Genomic DNA, 20783 nt, shown 5'->3' on the forward strand with positions numbered 1-20783 from the left:
CTGCCTACGGCGGCCTTTCTCAATAGCAAGGCTATGCTCACTGAGTCTGTACATAGTCAAAGCTTTCCTTAATTTTGGGTCAGTCACAGTGGTCAGGTATTCTGCCACTGTGTACTCTCTGTGTAGGGCCAAATAGCTTTCTAGTTTGCTCTGTTTTTTTGTTAATTCTTTCCAATGTGTCAAGTAATTATCTTTTTGTTTTCTCATGATTTGGTTGGGTCTAATTGTGCTGCTGTCCTGGGGCTCTGTAGGGTGTGTTTGTGTTTGTGAACAGAGCCCATGGACCAGCTTGCTAGGGGACTCTTCTCCAGGTTCATCTCTCTGTAGGTGATGGCTTTGTTATGGAAGGTTTGTGAATCACTTCCTTTTAGGTGGTTGTAGAATTTAACGGCTCTTTTCTGGATTTTGATAATTAGTGGGTATCGGCCTAATTCTGCTCTGCATGCTCTGTGCTTCTGCTCTGCTCTGCTCTGCATCTCTCTCTCTCTCTCTCTCTACTGCACCTGCTGTCTCTGACCTGCTGTTTCACACTCTCTCTCTCTCTCTCTTTCTCTCTTTACTGCACCTGCTGTCTCTGACCTGCTGTTTCATACTCTCTCTCTCTCTCTCTCTCTCTCTCTCTCCCTCTCTCTCTCTCTCTCTCTCTCTCTCTCTCTCTCTGTCTCTCTCTCTCTACTGCACCTGCTGTCTCTGACCTGCTGTTTCACACTCTCTCTCTCTCTCTCTCTACTGCACCTGCTGTCTCTGACCTGCTGTTTCAGACTCTCTCTCTCTCTCTCTCTCTCTCTCTCTCTCTCTCTATCTCTCTCTCTCTCTCTCTCTCCTCTCTCTCTCTACTGCACCTGCTGTCTCGAAATCGGCTATGAAAAGCCAACATACTTTAATTTACTCCTGAGGTGCTGACCTGTTGCACCCTCTACAACCGCTGTGACTATTATTTGACCCTGCTGGTCATCTATGAATGCTTGAACGTCTTGGCCATGTTCTGTTATAATCTCCACCCGGCACAGCCAGAAGAGGACTGGCCACCCCTCATAGCCTGGTTCCTCTCTAGGTTTCTTCCTAGGTTTTGTCCTTCCTAGGGAGTTTTTCCTAGCCACCGTGCTTCTACACCTGCATTGCTTGCTGTTTGGGGTTTTAGGCTGGGTTTCTGTACAGCACTTTGAGACATCAGCTGATGTAAGAAGGGCTATATGAATACATGTGATTGATTATACTGGATTGAATGTATTACCTATACGAAGTAGTCTAGGACATCTATATTTAGGGCTACAGTAAATATCAATCTAGAACAGGATTATCTATTTTGGATGGAGTTGATGGAGAGAGAGAAAGACTGCCGATGCAGTGATTTAAAGCAATATTTGAGTGATCGGCTGTTTTAAATAAAACATTTAAAAAGTTACCATGATGGGATGATAGGGATGATGGGGATGATAGGGATGATGGGGATGATGTGAACTGCGTTCTATACTGAGATGGGCTGTCTGTACTCACCCTGAGATGGGCTGTCTGTACTCACCCTGAGATGGGCTGTCTGTCCCCACCCTGAGATGGGCTGTCTGTCCCCACCCTGAGATGGGCTGTCTGTACTCACCCTGAGATGGGCTGTCTGTACTCACCCTGAGATGGGCTGTCTGTACTCACCCTGAGGTGGGCTGTCTGTACTGACTCTGAGATGGGCTGTCTGTCCCCACCCTGAGATGGGCTGTCTGTCCCCACCCTGAGATGGGCTGTCTGTACTCACCCTGAGATGGGCTGTCTGTACTCACCCTGAGATGGGCTGTCTGTCCCCACCCTGAGATGGACTGTCTGTACTCACCCTGAGATGGGCTGTCTGTACTCACCCTGAGATGGGCTGTCTGTCCCCACCCTGAGATGGGCTGTCTGTCCCCACCCTGAGATGGGCTGTCTGTACTCACCTTGAGATGGGCTGTCTGTACTCACCCTGAGATGGGCTGTCTGTCCCCAACCTGAGATGGGCTGTCTGTACTCACCCTGAGATGGGCTGTCTGTACTCACCCTGAAATGGGCTGTCTGTCCCCACCCTGAGATGGGCTGTCTGTCCCCACCCTGAGATGGGCTGTCTGTACTCACCCTGAGATGGGCTGTCTGTACTCACCCTGAGATGGGCTGTCTGTACTCACCCTGAGGTGGGCTGTCTGTACTGACTCTGAGATGGGCTGTCTGTCCCCACCCTGAGATGGGCTGTCTGTCCCCACCCTGAGATGGGCTGTCTGTACTCACCCTGAGATGGGCTGTCTGTACTCACCCTGAGATGGGCTGTCTGTACTCACCCTGAGATGGGCTGTCTGTCCCCACCCTGAGATGGGCTGTCTGTCCCCACCCTGAGATGGGCTGTCTGTACTCATCGTAAGATGGGCTGTCTGTACTCACCCTGAGATGGGCTGTCTGTACTCACCCTGAGATGGGCTGTCTGTACTCACCCTGAAATGGGCTGTCTGTCCCCACCCTGAGATGGGCTGTCTGTCCCCACCCTGAGATGGGCTGTCTGTACTCACCTTGAGATGGGCTGTCTGTACTCACCCTGAGATGGGCTGTCTGTCCCCAACCTGAGATGGGCTGTCTGTACTCACCCTGAGATGGGCTGTCTGTACTCACCCTGAAATGGGCTGTCTGTCCCCACCCTGAGATGGGCTGTCTGTCCCCACCCTGAGATGGGCTGTCTGTACTCACCCTGAGATGGGCTGTCTGTACTCACCCTGAGATGGGCTGTCTGTACTCACCCTGAGGTGGGCTGTCTGTACTGACTCTGAGATGGGCTGTCTGTCCCCACCCTGAGATGGGCTGTCTGTCCCCACCCTGAGATGGGCTGTCTGTACTCACCCTGAGATGGGCTGTCTGTACTCACCCTGAGATGGGCTGTCTGTCCCCACCCTGAGATGGACTGTCTGTACTCACCCTGAGATGGGCTGTCTGTACTCACCCTGAGATGGGCTGTCTGTCCCCACCCTGAGATGGGCTGTCTGTCCCCACCCTGAGATGGGCTGTCTGTACTCACCCTGAGATGGGCTGTCTGTCCCCACCCTGAGATGGGCTGTCTGTACTCACCCTGAGATGGGCGTTCTGTACTCACCCTGAGGTGGGCTGTCTGTACTGACTCTGAGATGGGCTGTCTGTCCCCACCCTGAGATGGGCTGTCTGTACTGACCCTGAGATGGGCTGTCTGTCCATACCCTGAGATGGGCTGTCTGTCCCCACCCTGAGATGGGCTGTCTGTACTCACCCTGAGATGGGCTGTCTGTACTCACCCTGAGATGGTCTGTCCCCACCCTGAGATGGGCTGTCTGTACTCACCCTGAACGTTGATGATTCATCATGCAGAGGCCGCATATAATTTAACAGTTACATTTCACGCCACACTGTTCATATAAGTAATTTACCAGTTTCTCACAGTTATTTATCCCAGGATAAGAGAGTGGTTTTGGGCGGTAAATCTCGGTAACCGGGTTCCCGCCATTCAACCCTAGTGTGTGTCTGTGTGTGTGTGTTTTGGAAGTATAAGATACATTTCCCTTGTAACTATTTAAGTTCTCATCTCCTCTTCCTCTCCTCTTGTCTCATCTCCTCTTCATCTCCCCTCCCCTCCTCTCGTCTCATCTACTCTTCATCTCCCCTCCTCTCGTCTCCTCTTCATCTCCCCTCCCCTCCTCTCGTCTCATCTCCTCTTCATCTTCCCTCCTCTCGTCTCATCTACTCTTCATCTCCCCTCCTCTCATCTCATCTCCCCGCCTCTCCTCTTCATATCCCCTCTTCTCTCATCTCCTCTTCATCTCCCCTCCTCTCGTCTCCTCTTCATCTCCCCTCCTCTTATCTCCTCTTCATCTCCCCTCCTCTCATCTACTCTTCATCTCCCCTCCTCTCATCTCCTCTTCATCTCCCCTCCTCTCATCTACTCTTCATCTCCCCTCCTCTCGTCTCATCTCCTCTCCCTCCTTACTTCTCTTCTCTCCACCACAGGGCGAGGTTCCTGGTGCTGGTAGTGTTGACCCAGGCAGCAGTCATGACAGTGACTCTGATAGGCCGGGGAACCTCTACCAGATCCCCAGCATATCCCGACACACCCAGTCCTCCAGCCCCGCCTACGAATGCATGGACCGTGCCTACAAGGTCTGTTACCACCTAGCCAGATCAGCCAGCCTACTGGTGTAGGGTTAGAAGTTGGGGTCTGGGTTAGGGGAAGGGGTTGGGGCCTGGGTTAGGGGACAGGGTTGGGGTCTGGGTTAGGGGAAAGGGTTGGGGTCTGGGTTAGGGGAGAGGGTTGGGGTCTGGGTTAGGGGAAAGGGGTGGAGTCTGGGTTAGGGGAAAGGGTTGGGGTTGGGGTCTGGGTTAGGGGAGAGGGTTAGAGTTTGGTGCCTGGGTTAGGGGAGAGAGTCAGAGGTTAGGGTCTGGGTTAGGGGAGAGAGTCAGGGGTTAGGGTCTGGGTTAGGGGAGAGGGTTAGACCACTAGGCTACCCTGCCGCCCCTACACTCTAACCTCTAGGTTACCTGCCGCCCCTACACTCTAACCACTAGGCTACCTGCCGCCCCTACACTCTAACCACTAGGCTACCTGCCCCCCTACACTCTAACCGCACTAAGCTACCTGCCCCCCTACACTCTAACCACTAGGCTACCTGCCCCCCTACACTCTAACCACTAGGCTACCTGCCGCCCCTACACTCTAACCACTAGGCTACCTGCCGCCCCTCTAACCACTAGGCTACCTGCCGCCCCTCTCTCTGGGTATTGGGAGAAAACAGGAGAAAACATCAAGCACATAAAGACACAGGCTGCATGTAAAATTGGAACCTATTCCCAATATAAAGCACTACTTTCAGAGCTTTACATAGGATATGAGTTGTTATATGAGTTGTTATATGAGTTGTTATATGAGTTGTGATATGAGTATATGAGTTGTTATATGAGTTGTTATATGAGTTGTTATATGAGTTGTTATATGAGTTGTGATATGAGTATATGAGTTGTTATATGAGTTGTTATATGAGTTGTTATATGAGTATATGAGTTGTTATATGAGTATATGAGTTGTTATATGAGTTGTGATATGAGTATATGAGTTGTTATATGAGTTGTTATATGAGTTGTTATATGAGTATATGAGTTGTTATATGAGTATATGAGTTGTTATATGAGTTGTGATATGAGTATATGAGTTGTTATATGAGTTGTTATATGAGTTGTTATATGAGTATATGAGTTGTTATATGAGTTGTGATATGAGTATATGAGTTGTTATGAGCTGTTATGAGTTTACGAGTTGTTATATGAGTATATGAGTTGTTATATGAGTTGTTATGTAAGTTGTTATATGAGTTGTTATATGAGTTGTTATATGAGTATATGAGTTGTTATATGAGTTGTTATATGAGTTGTTATTTGAGTTGTTATATGAGTTGTTATATGAGTTGTTATATGAGTATATGAGTTGTTATATGAGTTGTGATATGAGTATATGAGTTGTTATATGAGTTGTTATATGAGTATATGAGTTGTTATATGAGTTGTTATATGAGTATATGAGTTGTTATATGAGTTGTTATATGAGTTGTTATATGAGTATATGAGTTGTTATATGAGTATATGAGTTGTTATATGAGTTGTTATATGAGTATATGAGTTGTAATATGAGTTGTTATATGAGTATATGAGTTGTTATATGAGTATATGAGTTGTTATATGAGTATATGAGTTGTTATATGAGTATATGGGTTGTGTTGTGATATGAGTTGTGATATGAATTGTGATATGCGTCTTGGAAACCGGCCAATAGTATTATCTGAATGGTATAATGTTGTTGTTTGCAGGCACCTGTCAGCAGTGTGTTCTCTGGCTGTTCCAAGGGAGAGGTCTATGATGTCCCCAGCCTTGTCAGACGAGCCTCTCTATTCCCTGTGAGTCTTTTCCTCCTCTCCTCTCCTCTCCTCTCCTCTCCTCTCCTCTCCTCTCCTCTCCTCTCCTCTCCTCTCCTCTCCTCTCCTCTCCTCTCCTTTTTCTTGCCTCTGCTTGACTGTATGTATCTGTTTCCATGCTTGGTGGCTTGTTACAAGTGTTTACCAACAGATGATGTACATTATCTGTATGAAGACATTGGGATGTGGTTTCTAACAGACCACTGTGTGAATGATTGACAGGCATCCACAACACCGCATTTGACCCAGAAGGCGTCGTTGATGGAAAGCTCTGATCTGGAGAGACAGTTTGACACCCGGAGCAGTAGGAGACGCTGCAGTCCCAGTCCCAGCCTGGACTATGTATGTTAAAAATAGCTAGCAATGCTAATGTTAGTTAGCTAAAAAAAAAACGAGGCTTTCCCCTCAGTCTCACTAGCCTCGTAATTATCAGACTGATCTCGTAAGCTTCCATTCTGTTTTGCTACAGTAATCAGACTGGTAATTACGAGGCTACAATCTTACTGCATCTAAAGTCAATCTAGCGACATCTCAATCATCACAAAAGGTTTTCTTATCAATCATTTGTGTTCATTTGAAATGTCATTGTGTTTTCAAGCCACTGTAATGCACTTTTGATTAAATATTCATTAGCACCTATTGGCAATGCAATGTTCATTCGGGCATCAAGAGAACCTTCGTCAAGAGAACCTTCATCAAGAGAACCTTCAAGAAACATGCAACCCATGAACATCTGCACTGGGAGACAAATCAACTCCCAATAAATGGACCTGAATGACACGTGTACTTCCTGGTTATGATGTAATCTCGGGCTTTTCCTCTTTAGTGTTCTAGTTACTGTACAGGGTTACACACTGTAACATCGTGATCTATACTCACCTTTCACTTACTGTCCCCCCCCCCTCACCAGGTGTATGCTGTTCCTCCCACGGTGGTCCCAGACCCCAGCTATGACATCCCTATCCCCTCCTCCGTCCCCCCCTCCATCCCTCCGGCCTCAGTCATCCAGCAGAGGCTAGTGTCCGGAGGCTACAATACCTCACCCAGCCCCCAGAGACAGCCTAGCAGTTACAGCACCCTTCCCAACCCCCGCAAGTCAGACTGGATCTATGATGTACCCAGCTCTCCTGAGAAACCTGGTGGTGAGCCTGGGTACTACACCATTCAGCCATCTGGTGGCCAACCTGAATATTACACACACCTGCCATTTGGTGGCCAGCCTGGGTACTACACCACCCTGCCCTCCAAGGCCCTGATCTCTGACAGGCAGCTCCACGACACTCTGACAGACCGTAACTGCTCTGCTCAGTCCTTCTATGACATCCCCAAACCTAGATCCCCTCCCCAGGGGTCCAAGGACCCCCCCAACCCCCCCAGGGTCCTCCCCAGGCCTCCTCTCTACGACAGACCCCCAGGCCAGATGCAGATGGACAAGGAGCACTGTGTGTACGCTGTCCCCCCTTGGGAGCAGCTCTCAGTCTTCGTCCCCCACAGAGGACACCATGTCCCGTTGGAGTGTCGGGGGGACTCTGGTCCTACCTACGACCACCCCAACCCCCAGGGCAGGCTGCAGAGGGGTCGTCTGGGGCTATTGGCTGGGGCTCTGGGAGCCAGGCCTGGTAGGGGAGACACTCTGTTACAGGAAGAGGATGAAGAGAGCGGTAGAACGACAACGTCGACATCAGACAAACAGAGGATCAGCACAGCCTCCACGTCCTCCACCTCATCCTCCTGCGACTCCCTGGCGCTGTGCTCCTCTTCCTCCCCGGAGCCGCAGCGGGAGGTGTGTCTGAGCCAGGAGGAGGCGTGTCGCAGGCTGCTCATCCTACAGCAGGAGGTGTGCAGGGAGGTGCCGCGACTCATGGAGTTCGTCTCCTCTAGCTGGAGGAGCAGGGATCACCTGGAAAAGCACCTCACGGAGATCAGGTTTGTGGAGATTGAGATCAGTAATGATTATTTGTAATATTCTGACCAGTGAACATAACAGTGCCTTAATTAATTAAGGAACCACTTTCTGTACACTTTGTGTTCACTGTGGTAATCCAGGTTCCTCTACTGAACGGTCTGAAACGTGCTGTATGAAAGTGAACAGTTAGTTGAACATCCACAAGCCATCTATTTGGGACTACCACTATCAAATTAAACCAAACTTTATTAGTCACATGGGCCGAATACAACAAGCGTAGACCTTACAGCGAAATGCTTACATACAAGCCCTTAACCAACAGTGCAGTTCAAGAAAGAGTTAAGATTACATTTACCAAATAAACTAAAGTAAAACATTTAAAAATAATAAAAAGTAACAATAACGAGGCTATATACAGGGGGCACCGGTACCGAGTCAGTGTGCGGGGGTACAGGTTAGTTGAGGTCATTTGTACAGGTAGATGGGGGTGAAGTGACTAGGCATAGATAATAAAACAGCGAGTGCAGCAGTGTAAAAAACAAATGGGGTGGGGGGGGGGGGGGGGGGGGTCAATGTAAATAGTCTCGTGGCCATTTGACTAATTGTTCAGCAGTCTTATGGCTTGGAGGTAGAAGCTGTTAAGGAGCTTTTTGGACCTAAACTTGGAGCTTCGATACCACTTGCCGTGCGGTAGCAGAGAAAACAGTCTATGACTTGGGTGACTAGAGTCTCTGACAATTGTATGGGCTTTTCTCTGACACCGCCTATATCATATCCAAAACAAGCGTTACCACTAATTCTTCCCAACTACCACCACCAGGTCTGCAGCAGAGGGTGTGGCGGGGTCGGTGACCTCCTTCCTGACCTTTGCCCTGGATGTGAAAGGTAACGCCCGGCGCCTGACCGACTCCAACCTGCAGGCGCGTCTCCAGCGCCAGCTCTCAGTGTTGGAGGACTCCGGCCTCATCTTGCAGCAGGCCGTCAGCTCCCTGGGCGTCGCCGGCTGGCCCCTCCCTTTGCTGGCCCAGGATCCCGTCCAGAACCACTCCCCAGACCAGCTAGACAGCCTCGTCAGGGTAACCAGGACCATCCCTGAAGATGTCAAGAGAATGGTATCCATCGTCAATGCCAACGCCAAGCTGCTGTTCCGGCCCAGTACCAGTACCACCAATAATACCAGTACCTCTACCAGTCAGTTTATGAAGAAGAGAACAGAGCAGGGAGAAGACTCAGAAACAGATCATCATGACAATGTCCAGCTAAAGGTTAGTCATTGGTTATCTGCACCATATCTGCACCCAGATACAGGTTAGTCATTGGTTATCTGGACCATTATATACCCAGCTACAGGTTAGTCATTGGACCATTATATACCCAGCTACAGGTTAGTCATTGGTTATCTGCACCATTATATACCCAGCTACAGGTTAGTCATTGGTTATCTGCACCATTATATACCCAGCTACAGGTTAGTCATTGGACCATTATATACCCAGCAACAGGTTAGTCATTGGACCATTATATACCCAGCTACAGGTTAGTCATTGGTTATCTGCACCATTATATACCCAGCTACAGGTTAGTCATTGGACTATTATATACCCAGCTACAGGTTAGTCATTGGACCATTAATTACCCAGCTACAGGTTAGTCATTGGTTATCTGCACCATTATATACCCAGCTACAGGTTAGTTATTGGACCATTATATACCCAGCTACAGGTTAGTCATTGGACCATTATATACCCAGCTACAGGTTAGTTATTGGACCATTATATACCCAGCTACAGGTTAGTCATTGGACCATTATATACCCAGCTACAGGTTAGTCATTGGTTATCTGCACCATTATATACCCAGCTACAGGTTAGTCATTGGTTATCTGCACCATTATATACCCAGCTACAGGTTAGTCATTGGACCATTATATACCCAGCTACAGGTTAGTCATTGGTTATCTGGACCATTATATACCCAGCTACAGGTTAGTCATTGGACCATTATATACTCAGCTACAGGTTAGTCATTGGACCATTACATACCCAGCTACAGGTTAGTCATTGGTTATCTGCATCATTATATACCCAGCTACAGGTTAGTCATTGGACCATTATATACCCAGCTACAGGTTAGTTATTGGACCATTATATACCCAGCTACAGGTTAGTCATTGGACCATTATATACCCAGCTACAGGTTAGTCATTGGTTATCTGCACCATTATATACCCAGCTACAGGTTAGTCATTGGTTATCTGCAGCATTATATACCCAGCTACAGGTTAGTCATTGGACCATTATATACCCAGCTACAGGTTAGTCATTGGTTATCTGCACCATTATATACCCAGCTACAGGTTAGTTATTGGACCATTATATACCCAGCTACAGGTTAGTCATTGGACCATTATATACCCAGCTACAGGTTAGTCATTGGACCATTATATACCCAGCTACAGGTTAGCTATTGGACCATTATATACCCAGCTACAGGTTAGTCATTGGACCATTATATACCCAGCTACAGGTTAGTTATTGGACCATTATATACCCAGCTACAGGTTAGTCATTGAACCATTATATACCCAGCTACAGGTTAGTCATTGGTTATCTGCACCATTATATACCCAGCTACAGGTTAGTCATTGGACCATTATATACCCAGCTACAGGTTAGTCATTGGACCATTATATACCCAGCTACAGGTTAGCTATTGGACCATTATATACCCAGCTACAGGTTAGTCATTGGACCATTATATACCCAGCTACAGGTTAGTTATTGGACCATTATATACCCAGCTACAGGTTAGTCATTGAACCATTATATACCCAGCTACAGGTTAGTCATTGGTTATCTGCACCATTATATACCCAGCTACAGGTTAGTCATTGGTTATCTGCACCATTATATACCCAGCTACAGGTTAGTCATTGGTTATCTGGACCATTATATACCCAGCTACAGGTTAGTTATTGGTTATCTGCACCACTATATACCCAGCTACAGGTTAGTTATTGGTTATCTGCACCACTATATACCCAGCTACAGGTTAGTTATTGGTTATCTGCACCACTATATACCCAGCTACAGGTTAGTCATTGGTTATCTGGACCATTATATACCCAGCTACAGGTTAGTTATTGGTTATCTGCACCACTATATACCCAGCTACAGGTTAGTTATTGGTTATCTGCACCACTATATACCCAGCTACAGGTTAGTCATTGGTTATCTGCACCATTATATACCCAGCTACAGGTTAGTTATTGGACCATTATATACCCAGCTACAGGTTAGTTATTGGTTATCTGCACCATTATATACCCAGCTACAGGTTAGTTATTGGTTATCTGCACCACTATATACCCAGCTACAGGTTAGTTATTGGTTATCTGCACCACTATATACCCAGCTACAGGTTAGTTATTGGTTATCTGCACCATTATATACCCAGCTACAGGTTAGTTATTGGACCATTATATACCCAGCTACAGGTTAGTTATTGGTTATCTGCACCATTATATACCCAGCTACAGGTTAGTTATTGGTTATCTGCACCACTATATACCCAGCTACAGGTTAGTTATTGGTTATCTGCACCACTATATACCCAGCTACAGGTTAGTCATTGGTTATCTGGACCATTATATACCCAGCTACAGGTTAGTTATTGGTTATCTGCACCATTATATACCCAGCTACAGGTTAGTTATTGGTTATCTGCACCACTATATACCCAGCTACAGGTTAGTTATTGGTTATCTGCACCACTATATACCCAGCTACAGGTTAGTTATTGGTTATCTGCACCACTATATACCCAGCTACAGGTTAGTCATTGGTTATCTGCACCATTATATACCCAGCTACAGGTTAGTCATTGGTTATCTGCACCATTATATACCCAGCTACAGGTTAGTCATTGGTTATCTGCACCACTATATACCCAGCTACAGGTTAGTCATTGGTTATCTGCACCACTATATACCCAGCTACAGGTTAGTTATTGGACCATTATATACCCAGCTACAGGTTAGTCATTGGACCATTATATACCCAGCTACAGGTTAGTCATTGGACCATTATATACCCAGCTACAGGTTAGTCATTGGTTATCTGCACCATTATATACCCAGCTACAGGTTAGTCATTGGTTATCTGCACCACTATATACCCAGCTACAGGTTAGTCATTGGTTATCTGCACCACTATATACCCAGCTACAGGTTAGTTATTGGACCATTATATACCCAGCTACAGGTTAGTCATTGGACCATTATATACCCAGCTACAGGTTAGTCATTGGACCATTATATACCCAGCTACAGGTTAGTTATTGGTTATCTGCACCACTATATACCCAGCTACAGGTTAGTTATTGGTTATCTGCACCATTATATACCCAGCTACAGGTTAGTTATTGGTTATCTGCACCATTATATACCCAGCTACAGGTTAGTCATTGGTTATCTGCACCATTATATACCCAGCTACAGGTTAGTCATTGGTTATCTGCACCATTATATACCCAGCTACAGGTTAGTCATTGGACCATTATATACCCAGCTACAGGTTAGTTATTGGTTATCTGCACCACTATATACCCAGCTACAGGTTAGTTATTGGTTATCTGCACCATTATATACCCAGCTACAGGTTAGTTATTGGTTATCTGCACCATTATATACCCAGCTACAGGTTAGTTATTGGTTATCTGCACCATTATATACCCAGCTACAGGTTAGTTATTGGTTATCTGCACCATTATATACCCAGCTACAGGTTAGTTATTGGTTATCTGCACCACTATATACCCAGCTACAGGTTAGTTATTGGTTATCTGCACCACTATATACCCAGCTACAGGTTAGTCATTGGTTATCTGCACCATTATATACCCAGCTACAGGTTAGTCATTGGTTATCTGCACCACTATATACCCAGCTACAGGTTAGTTATTGGTTATCTGCACCATTATATACCCAGCTACAGGTTAGTTATTGGTTATCTGCACCACTATATACCCAGCTACAGGTTAGTTATTGGTTATCTGCACCACTATATACCCAGCTACAGGTTAGTTATTGGTTATCTGCACCATTATATACCCAGCTACAGGTTAGTTATTGGTTATCTGCACCACTATATACCCAGCTACAGGTTAGTTATTGGTTATCTGCACCATTATATACCCAGCTACAGGTTAGTTATTGGTTATCTGCACCATTATATACCCAGCTACAGGTTAGTTATTGGTTATCTGCACCACTATATACCCAGCTACAGGTTAGTTATTGGTTATCTGCACCACTATATACCCAGCTACAGGTTAGTTATTGGTTATCTGCACCATTATATACCCAGCTACAGGTTAGTTATTGGTTATCTGCACCACTATATACCCAGCTACAGGTTAGTTATTGGTTATCTGCACCATTATATACCCAGCTACAGGTTAGTTATTGGTTATCTGCACCATTATATACCCAGCTACAGGTTAGTTATTGGTTATCTGCACCACTATATACCCAGCTACAGGTTAGTTATTGGTTATCTGCACCACTATATACCCAGCTACAGGTTAGTTATTGGTTATCTGCACCATTATATACCCAGCTACAGGTTAGTCATTGGTTATCTGCACCACTATATACCCAGCTACAGGTTAGTTATTGGTTATCTGCACCACTATATACCCAGCTACAGGTTAGTCATTGGTTATCTGGACCATTATATACCCAGCTACAGGTTAGTTATTGGTTATCTGCACCACTATATACCCAGCTACAGGTTAGTTATTGGTTATCTGCACCATTATATACCCAGCTACAGGTTAGTCATTGGTTATCTGCACCATTATATACCCAGCTACAGATTAGTCATTGGTTATCTGGACCATTATATACCCAGCTACAGGTTAGTCATTGGTTATCTGGACCATTATATACCCAGCTACAGGTTAGTTATTGGTTATCTGCACCATTATATACCCAGCTACAGGTTAGTTATTGGTTATCTGCACCACTATATACCCAGCTACAGGTTAGTCATTGGTTATCTGGACCATTATATACCCAGCTACAGGTTAGTTATTGGTTATCTGCACCACTATATACCCAGCTACAGGTTAGTTATTGGTTATCTGCACCATTATATACCCAGCTACAGGTTAGTTATTGGTTATCTGCACCATTATATACCCAGCTACAGGTTAGTTATTGGTTATCTGCACCACTATATACCCAGCTACAGGTTAGTCATTGGTTATCTGCACCACTATATACCCAGCTACAGGTTAGTTATTGGTTATCTGCACCACTATATACCCAGCTACAGGTTAGTCATTGGTTATCTGGACCATTATATACCCAGCTACAGGTTAGTTATTGGTTATCTGCACCACTATATACCCAGCTACAGGTTAGTTATTGGTTATCTGCACCACTATATACCCAGCTACAGGTTAGTTATTGGTTATCTGCACCACTATATACCCAGCTACAGGTTAGTCATTGGTTATCTGCACCACTATATACCCAGCTACAGGTTAGTTATTGGTTATCTGCACCATTATATACCCAGCTACAGGTTAGTTATTGGTTATCTGCACCATTATATACCCAGCTACAGGTTAGTTATTGGTTATCTGCACCATTATATACCCAGCTACAGGTTAGTTATTGGTTATCTGCACCATTATATACCCAGCTACAGGTTAGTTATTGGTTATCTGCACCATTATATACCCAGCTACAGGTTAGTTATTGGTTATCTGCACCATTATATACCCAGCTACAGGTTAGTTATTGGTTATCTGCACCACTATATACCCAGCTACAGGTTAGTTATTGGTTATCTGCACCACTATATACCCAGCTACAGGTTAGTCATTGGACCATTATATACCCAGCTACAGGTTAGTTATTGGTTATCTGCACCACTATATACCCAGCTACAGGTTAGTTATTGGACCATTATATACCCAGCTACAGGTTAGTTATTGGTTATCTGCACCACTATATACCCAGCTACAGGTTTTTCATTGGACCATTATATACCCAGCTACAGGTTAGTTATTGGTTATCTGCACCACTATATACCCAGCTACAGGTTAGTTATTGGTTATCTGCACCACTATATACCCAGCTACAGGTTAGTCATTGGACCATTATATACCCAGCTACAGGTTAGTTATTGGTTATCTGCACCACTATATACCCAGCTACAGGTTAGTTATTGGACCATTATATACCCAGCTACAGGTTAGTTATTGGTTATCTGCACCACTATATACCCAGCTACAGGTTAGTCATTGGACCATTATATACCCAGCTACAGGTTAGTCATTGGTTATCTGCACCACTATATACCCAGCTACAGGTTAGTTATTGGTTATCTGCACCACTATATACCCAGCTACAGGTTAGTTATTGGTTATCTGCACCACTATATACCCAGCTACAGGTTAGTTATTGGTTATCTGCACCACTATATACCCAGCTACAGGTTAGTCATTGGACCATTATATACCCAGCTACATGTTAGTCATTGGTTATCTGCACCACTATATACCCAGCTACAGGTTAGTCATTGGTTATCTGCACCACTATATACCCAGCTACAGGTTAGTCATTGGTTATCTGCACCACTATATACCCAGCTACAGGTTAGTCATTGGACCACTATATACCCAGCTACAGGTTAGTCATTGGTTATCTGCACCACTATATACCCAGCTACAGGTTAGTCATTGGTTATCTGCACCACTATATACCCAGCTACAGGTTAGTCATTGGACCACTATATACCCAGCTACAGGTTAGTCATTGGTTATCTGCACCACTATATACCCAGCTACAGGTTAGTCATTGGTTATCTGCACCACTATATACCCAGCTACAGGTTAGTTATTGGTTATCTGCACCACTATATACCCAGCTACAGGTTAGTCATTGGTTATCTGCACCACTATATACCCAGCTACAGGTTAGTTATTGGTTATCTGCACCACTATATACCCAGCTACAGGTTAGTCATTGGTTATCTGCACCACTATATACCCAGCTACAGGTTAGTCATTGGTTATCTGCACCACTATATACCCAGCTACAGGTTAGTCATTGGTTATCTGCACCACTATATACCCAGCTACAGGTTAGTTATTGGTTATCTGCACCACTATATACCCAGCTACAGGTTAGTTATTGGTTATCTGCACCACTATATACCCAGCTACAGGTTAGTCATTGGTTATCTGCACCACTATATACCCAGCTACAGGTTAGTCATTGGTTATCTGCACCACTATATACCCAGCTACAGGTTAGTCATTGGTTATCTGCACCATTATATACCCAGCTACAGGTTAGTTATTGGTTATCTGCACCACTATATACCCAGCTACAGGTTAGTTATTGGTTATCTGCACCACTATATACCCAGCTACAGGTTAGTTATTGGTTATCTGCACCACTATATACCCAGCTACAGGTTAGTTATTGGTTATCTGCACCACTATATACCCAGCTACAGGTTAGTTATTGGTTATCTGCACCACTATATACCCAGCTACAGGTTAGTCATTGGTTATCTGCACCACTATATACCCAGCTACAGGTTAGTCATTGGTTATCTGCACCATTATATACCCAGCTACAGGTTAGTTATTGGTTATCTGCACCACTATATACCCAGCTACAGGTTAGTTATTGGTTATCTGCACCACTATATACCCAGCTACAGGTTAGTTATTGGTTATCTGCACCACTATATACCCAGCTACAGGTTAGTCATTGGTTATCTGCACCACTATATACCCAGCTACAGGTTAGTTATTGGTTATCTGCACCATTATATACCCAGCTACAGGTTAGTTATTGGTTATCTGCACCATTATATACCCAGCTACAGGTTAGTTATTGGTTATCTGCACCATTATATACCCAGCTACAGGTTAGTTATTGGTTATCTGCACCATTATATACCCAGCTACAGGTTAGTTATTGGTTATCTGCACCATTATATACCCAGCTACAGGTTAGTTATTGGTTATCTGCACCACTATATACCCAGCTACAGGTTAGTTATTGGTTATCTGCACCACTATATACCCAGCTACAGGTTAGTCATTGGACCATTATATACCCAGCTACAGGTTAGTTATTGGTTATCTGCACCACTATATACCCAGCTACAGGTTAGTTATTGGACCATTATATACCCAGCTACAGGTTAGTTATTGGTTATCTGCACCACTATATACCCAGCTACAGGTTAGTCATTGGACCATTATATACCCAGCTACAGGTTAGTTATTGGTTATCTGCACCACTATATACCCAGCTACAGGTTAGTTATTGGTTATCTGCACCACTATATACCCAGCTACAGGTTAGTCATTGGTTATCTGCACCACTATATACCCAGCTACAGGTTAGTCATTGGTTATCTGCACCACTATATACCCAGCTACAGGTTAGTTATTGGTTATCTGCACCACTATATACCCAGCTACAGGTTAGTCATTGGTTATCTGCACCACTATATACCCAGCTACAGGTTAGTCATTGGTTATCTGCACCACTATATACCCAGCTACAGGTTAGTCATTGGTTATCTGCACCACTATATACCCAGCTACAGGTTAGTTATTGGTTATCTGCACCACTATATACCCAGCTACAGGTTAGTTATTGGTTATCTGCACCACTATATACCCAGCTACAGGTTAGTCATTGGTTATCTGCACCACTATATACCCAGCTACAGGTTAGTCATTGGTTATCTGCACCACTATATACCCAGCTACAGGTTAGTCATTGGTTATCTGCACCATTATATACCCAGCTACAGGTTAGTTATTGGTTATCTGCACCACTATATACCCAGCTACAGGTTAGTTATTGGTTATCTGCACCACTATATACCCAGCTACAGGTTAGTTATTGGTTATCTGCACCACTATATACCCAGCTACAGGTTAGTTATTGGTTATCTGCACCACTATATACCCAGCTACAGGTTAGTTATTGGTTATCTGCACCACTATATACCCAGCTACAGGTTAGTCATTGGTTATCTGCACCACTATATACCCAGCTACAGGTTAGTCATTGGTTATCTGCACCACTATATACCCAGCTACAGGTTAGTCATTGGACCACTATATACCCAGCTACAGGTTAGTCATTGGTTATCTGCACCACTATATACCCAGCTACAGGTTAGTCATTGGTTATCTGCACCACTATATACCCAGCTACAGGTTAGTCATTGGACCACTATATACCCAGCTACAGGTTAGTCATTGGTTATCTGCACCACTATATACCCAGCTACAGGTTAGTCATTGGTTATCTGCACCACTATATACCCAGCTACAGGTTAGTTATTGGTTATCTGCACCACTATATACCCAGCTACAGGTTAGTCATTGGTTATCTGCACCACTATATACCCAGCTACAGGTTAGTTATTGGTTATCTGCACCACTATATACCCAGCTACAGGTTAGTCATTGGTTATCTGCACCACTATATACCCAGCTACAGGTTAGTCATTGGTTATCTGCACCACTATATACCCAGCTACAGGTTAGTCATTGGTTATCTGCACCACTATATACCCAGCTACAGGTTAGTTATTGGTTATCTGCACCACTATATACCCAGCTACAGGTTAGTTATTGGTTATCTGCACCACTATATACCCAGCTACAGGTTAGTCATTGGTTATCTGCACCACTATATACCCAGCTACAGGTTAGTCATTGGTTATCTGCACCACTATATACCCAGCTACAGGTTAGTCATTGGTTATCTGCACCATTATATACCCAGCTACAGGTTAGTTATTGGTTATCTGCACCACTATATACCCAGCTACAGGTTAGTTATTGGTTATCTGCACCACTATATACCCAGCTACAGGTTAGTTATTGGTTATCTGCACCACTATATACCCAGCTACAGGTTAGTTATTGGTTATCTGCACCACTATATACCCAGCTACAGGTTAGTTATTGGTTATCTGCACCACTATATACCCAGCTACAGGTTAGTCATTGGTTATCTGCACCATTATATACCCAGCTACAGGTTAGTCATTGGTTATCTGCACCACTATATACCCAGCTACAGGTTAGTTATTGGTTATCTGCACCACTATATACCCAGCTACAGGTTAGTTATTGGTTATCTGCACCACTATATACCCAGCTACAGGTTAGTTATTGGTTATCTGCACCACTATATACCCAGCTACAGGTTAGTCATTGGTTATCTGCACCATTATATACCCAGCTACAGGTTAGTCATTGGTTATCTGCACCACTATATACCCAGCTACAGGTTAGTCATTGGTTATCTGCACCATTATATACCCAGCTACAGGTTAGTTATTGGTTATCTGCACCACTATATACCCAGCTACAGGTTAGTCATTGGTTATCTGCACCATTATATACCCAGCTACAGGTTAGTCATTGGTTATCTGCACCACTATATACCCAGCTACAGGTTAGTTATTGGTTATCTGCACCACTATATACCCAGCTACAGGTTAGTTATTGGTTATCTGCACCACTATATACCCAGCTACAGGTTAGTTATTGGTTATCTGCACCACTATATACCCAGCTACAGGTTAGTCATTGGTTATCTGCACCATTATATACCCAGCTACAGGTTAGTCATTGGTTATCTGCACCACTATATACCCAGCTACAGGTTAGTCATTGGTTATCTGCACCACTATATACCCAGCTACAGGTTAGTTATTGGTTATCTGCACCACTATATACCCAGCTACAGGTTAGTTATTGGTTATCTGCACCACTATATACCCAGCTACAGGTTAGTCATTGGTTATCTGCACCATTATATACCCAGCTACAGGTTAGTTATTGGTTATCTGCACCACTATATACCCAGCTACAGGTTAGTCATTGGTTATCTGCACCACTATATACCCAGCTACAGGTTAGTTATTGGACCACTATATACCCAGCTACAGGTTAGTTATTGGTTATCTGCATCATTATATACCCAGCTACAGGTTAGTCATTGGTTATCTGCACCACTATATACCCAGCTACAGGTTAGTCATTGGTTATCTGCACCACTATATACCCAGCTACAGGTTAGTTATTGGACCACTATATACCCAGCTACAGGTTAGTTATTGGTTATCTGCACCATTATATACCCAGCTACAGGTTAGTCATTGGTTATCTGCACCATTATATACCCAGCTACAGGTTAGTTATTGGTTATCTGCACCACTATATACCCAGCTACAGGTTAGTTATTGGTTATCTGCACCACTATATACCCAGCTACAGGTTAGTTATTGGACCATTATATACCCAGCTACAGGTTAGTTATTGGTTATCTGCACCATTATATACCCAGCTACAGGTTAGTTATTGGTTATCTGCACCATTATATACCCAGCTACAGGTTAGTTATTGGTTATCTGCACCACTATATACCCAGCTACAGGTTAGTCATTGGTTATCTGCACCACTATATACCCAGCTACAGGTTAGTCATTGGTTATCTGCACCACTATATACCCAGCTACAGGTTAGTTATTGGTTATCTGCACCACTATATACCCAGCTACAGGTTAGTCATTGGTTATCTGGACCATTATATACCCAGCTACAGGTTAGTTATTGGTTATCTGGACCACTATATACCCAGCTACAGGTTAGTTATTGGTTATCTGCACCACTATATACCCAGCTACAGGTTAGTTATTGGTTATCTGCACCACTATATACCCAGCTACAGGTTAGTCATTGGTTATCTGCACCACTATATACCCAGCTACAGGTTAGTCATTGGTTATCTGCACCACTATATACCCAGCTACAGGTTAGTCATTGGTTATCTGCACCATTATATACCCAGCTACAGGTTAGTCATTGGTTATCTGCAC

General features: G+C 44.4%; 1 protein-coding gene across 1 annotated transcript in view; it reads left to right on the forward strand.

The window, feature by feature from the left end:
* Positions 1-20783, forward strand: part of LOC139414497 (Cas scaffold protein family member 4) — a 77420-nt gene that overhangs the window by 51443 nt on the left and 5194 nt on the right. Inside the window, exons 3-7 of the mRNA XM_071162408.1 lie at positions 3982-4131; positions 5829-5915; positions 6156-6275; positions 6844-7859; positions 8660-9104. Coding sequence (XP_071018509.1) covers positions 3982-4131; positions 5829-5915; positions 6156-6275; positions 6844-7859; positions 8660-9104 — 1818 coding nt within the window. The remainder of the gene's footprint in view (positions 1-3981; positions 4132-5828; positions 5916-6155; positions 6276-6843; positions 7860-8659; positions 9105-20783) is intronic.

The sequence above is a fragment of the Oncorhynchus clarkii genome, chromosome 7, assembly GCF_045791955.1.
Source record: "Oncorhynchus clarkii lewisi isolate Uvic-CL-2024 chromosome 7, UVic_Ocla_1.0, whole genome shotgun sequence".
In the NCBI taxonomy this organism is placed as follows: domain Eukaryota; kingdom Metazoa; phylum Chordata; class Actinopteri; order Salmoniformes; family Salmonidae; genus Oncorhynchus; species Oncorhynchus clarkii.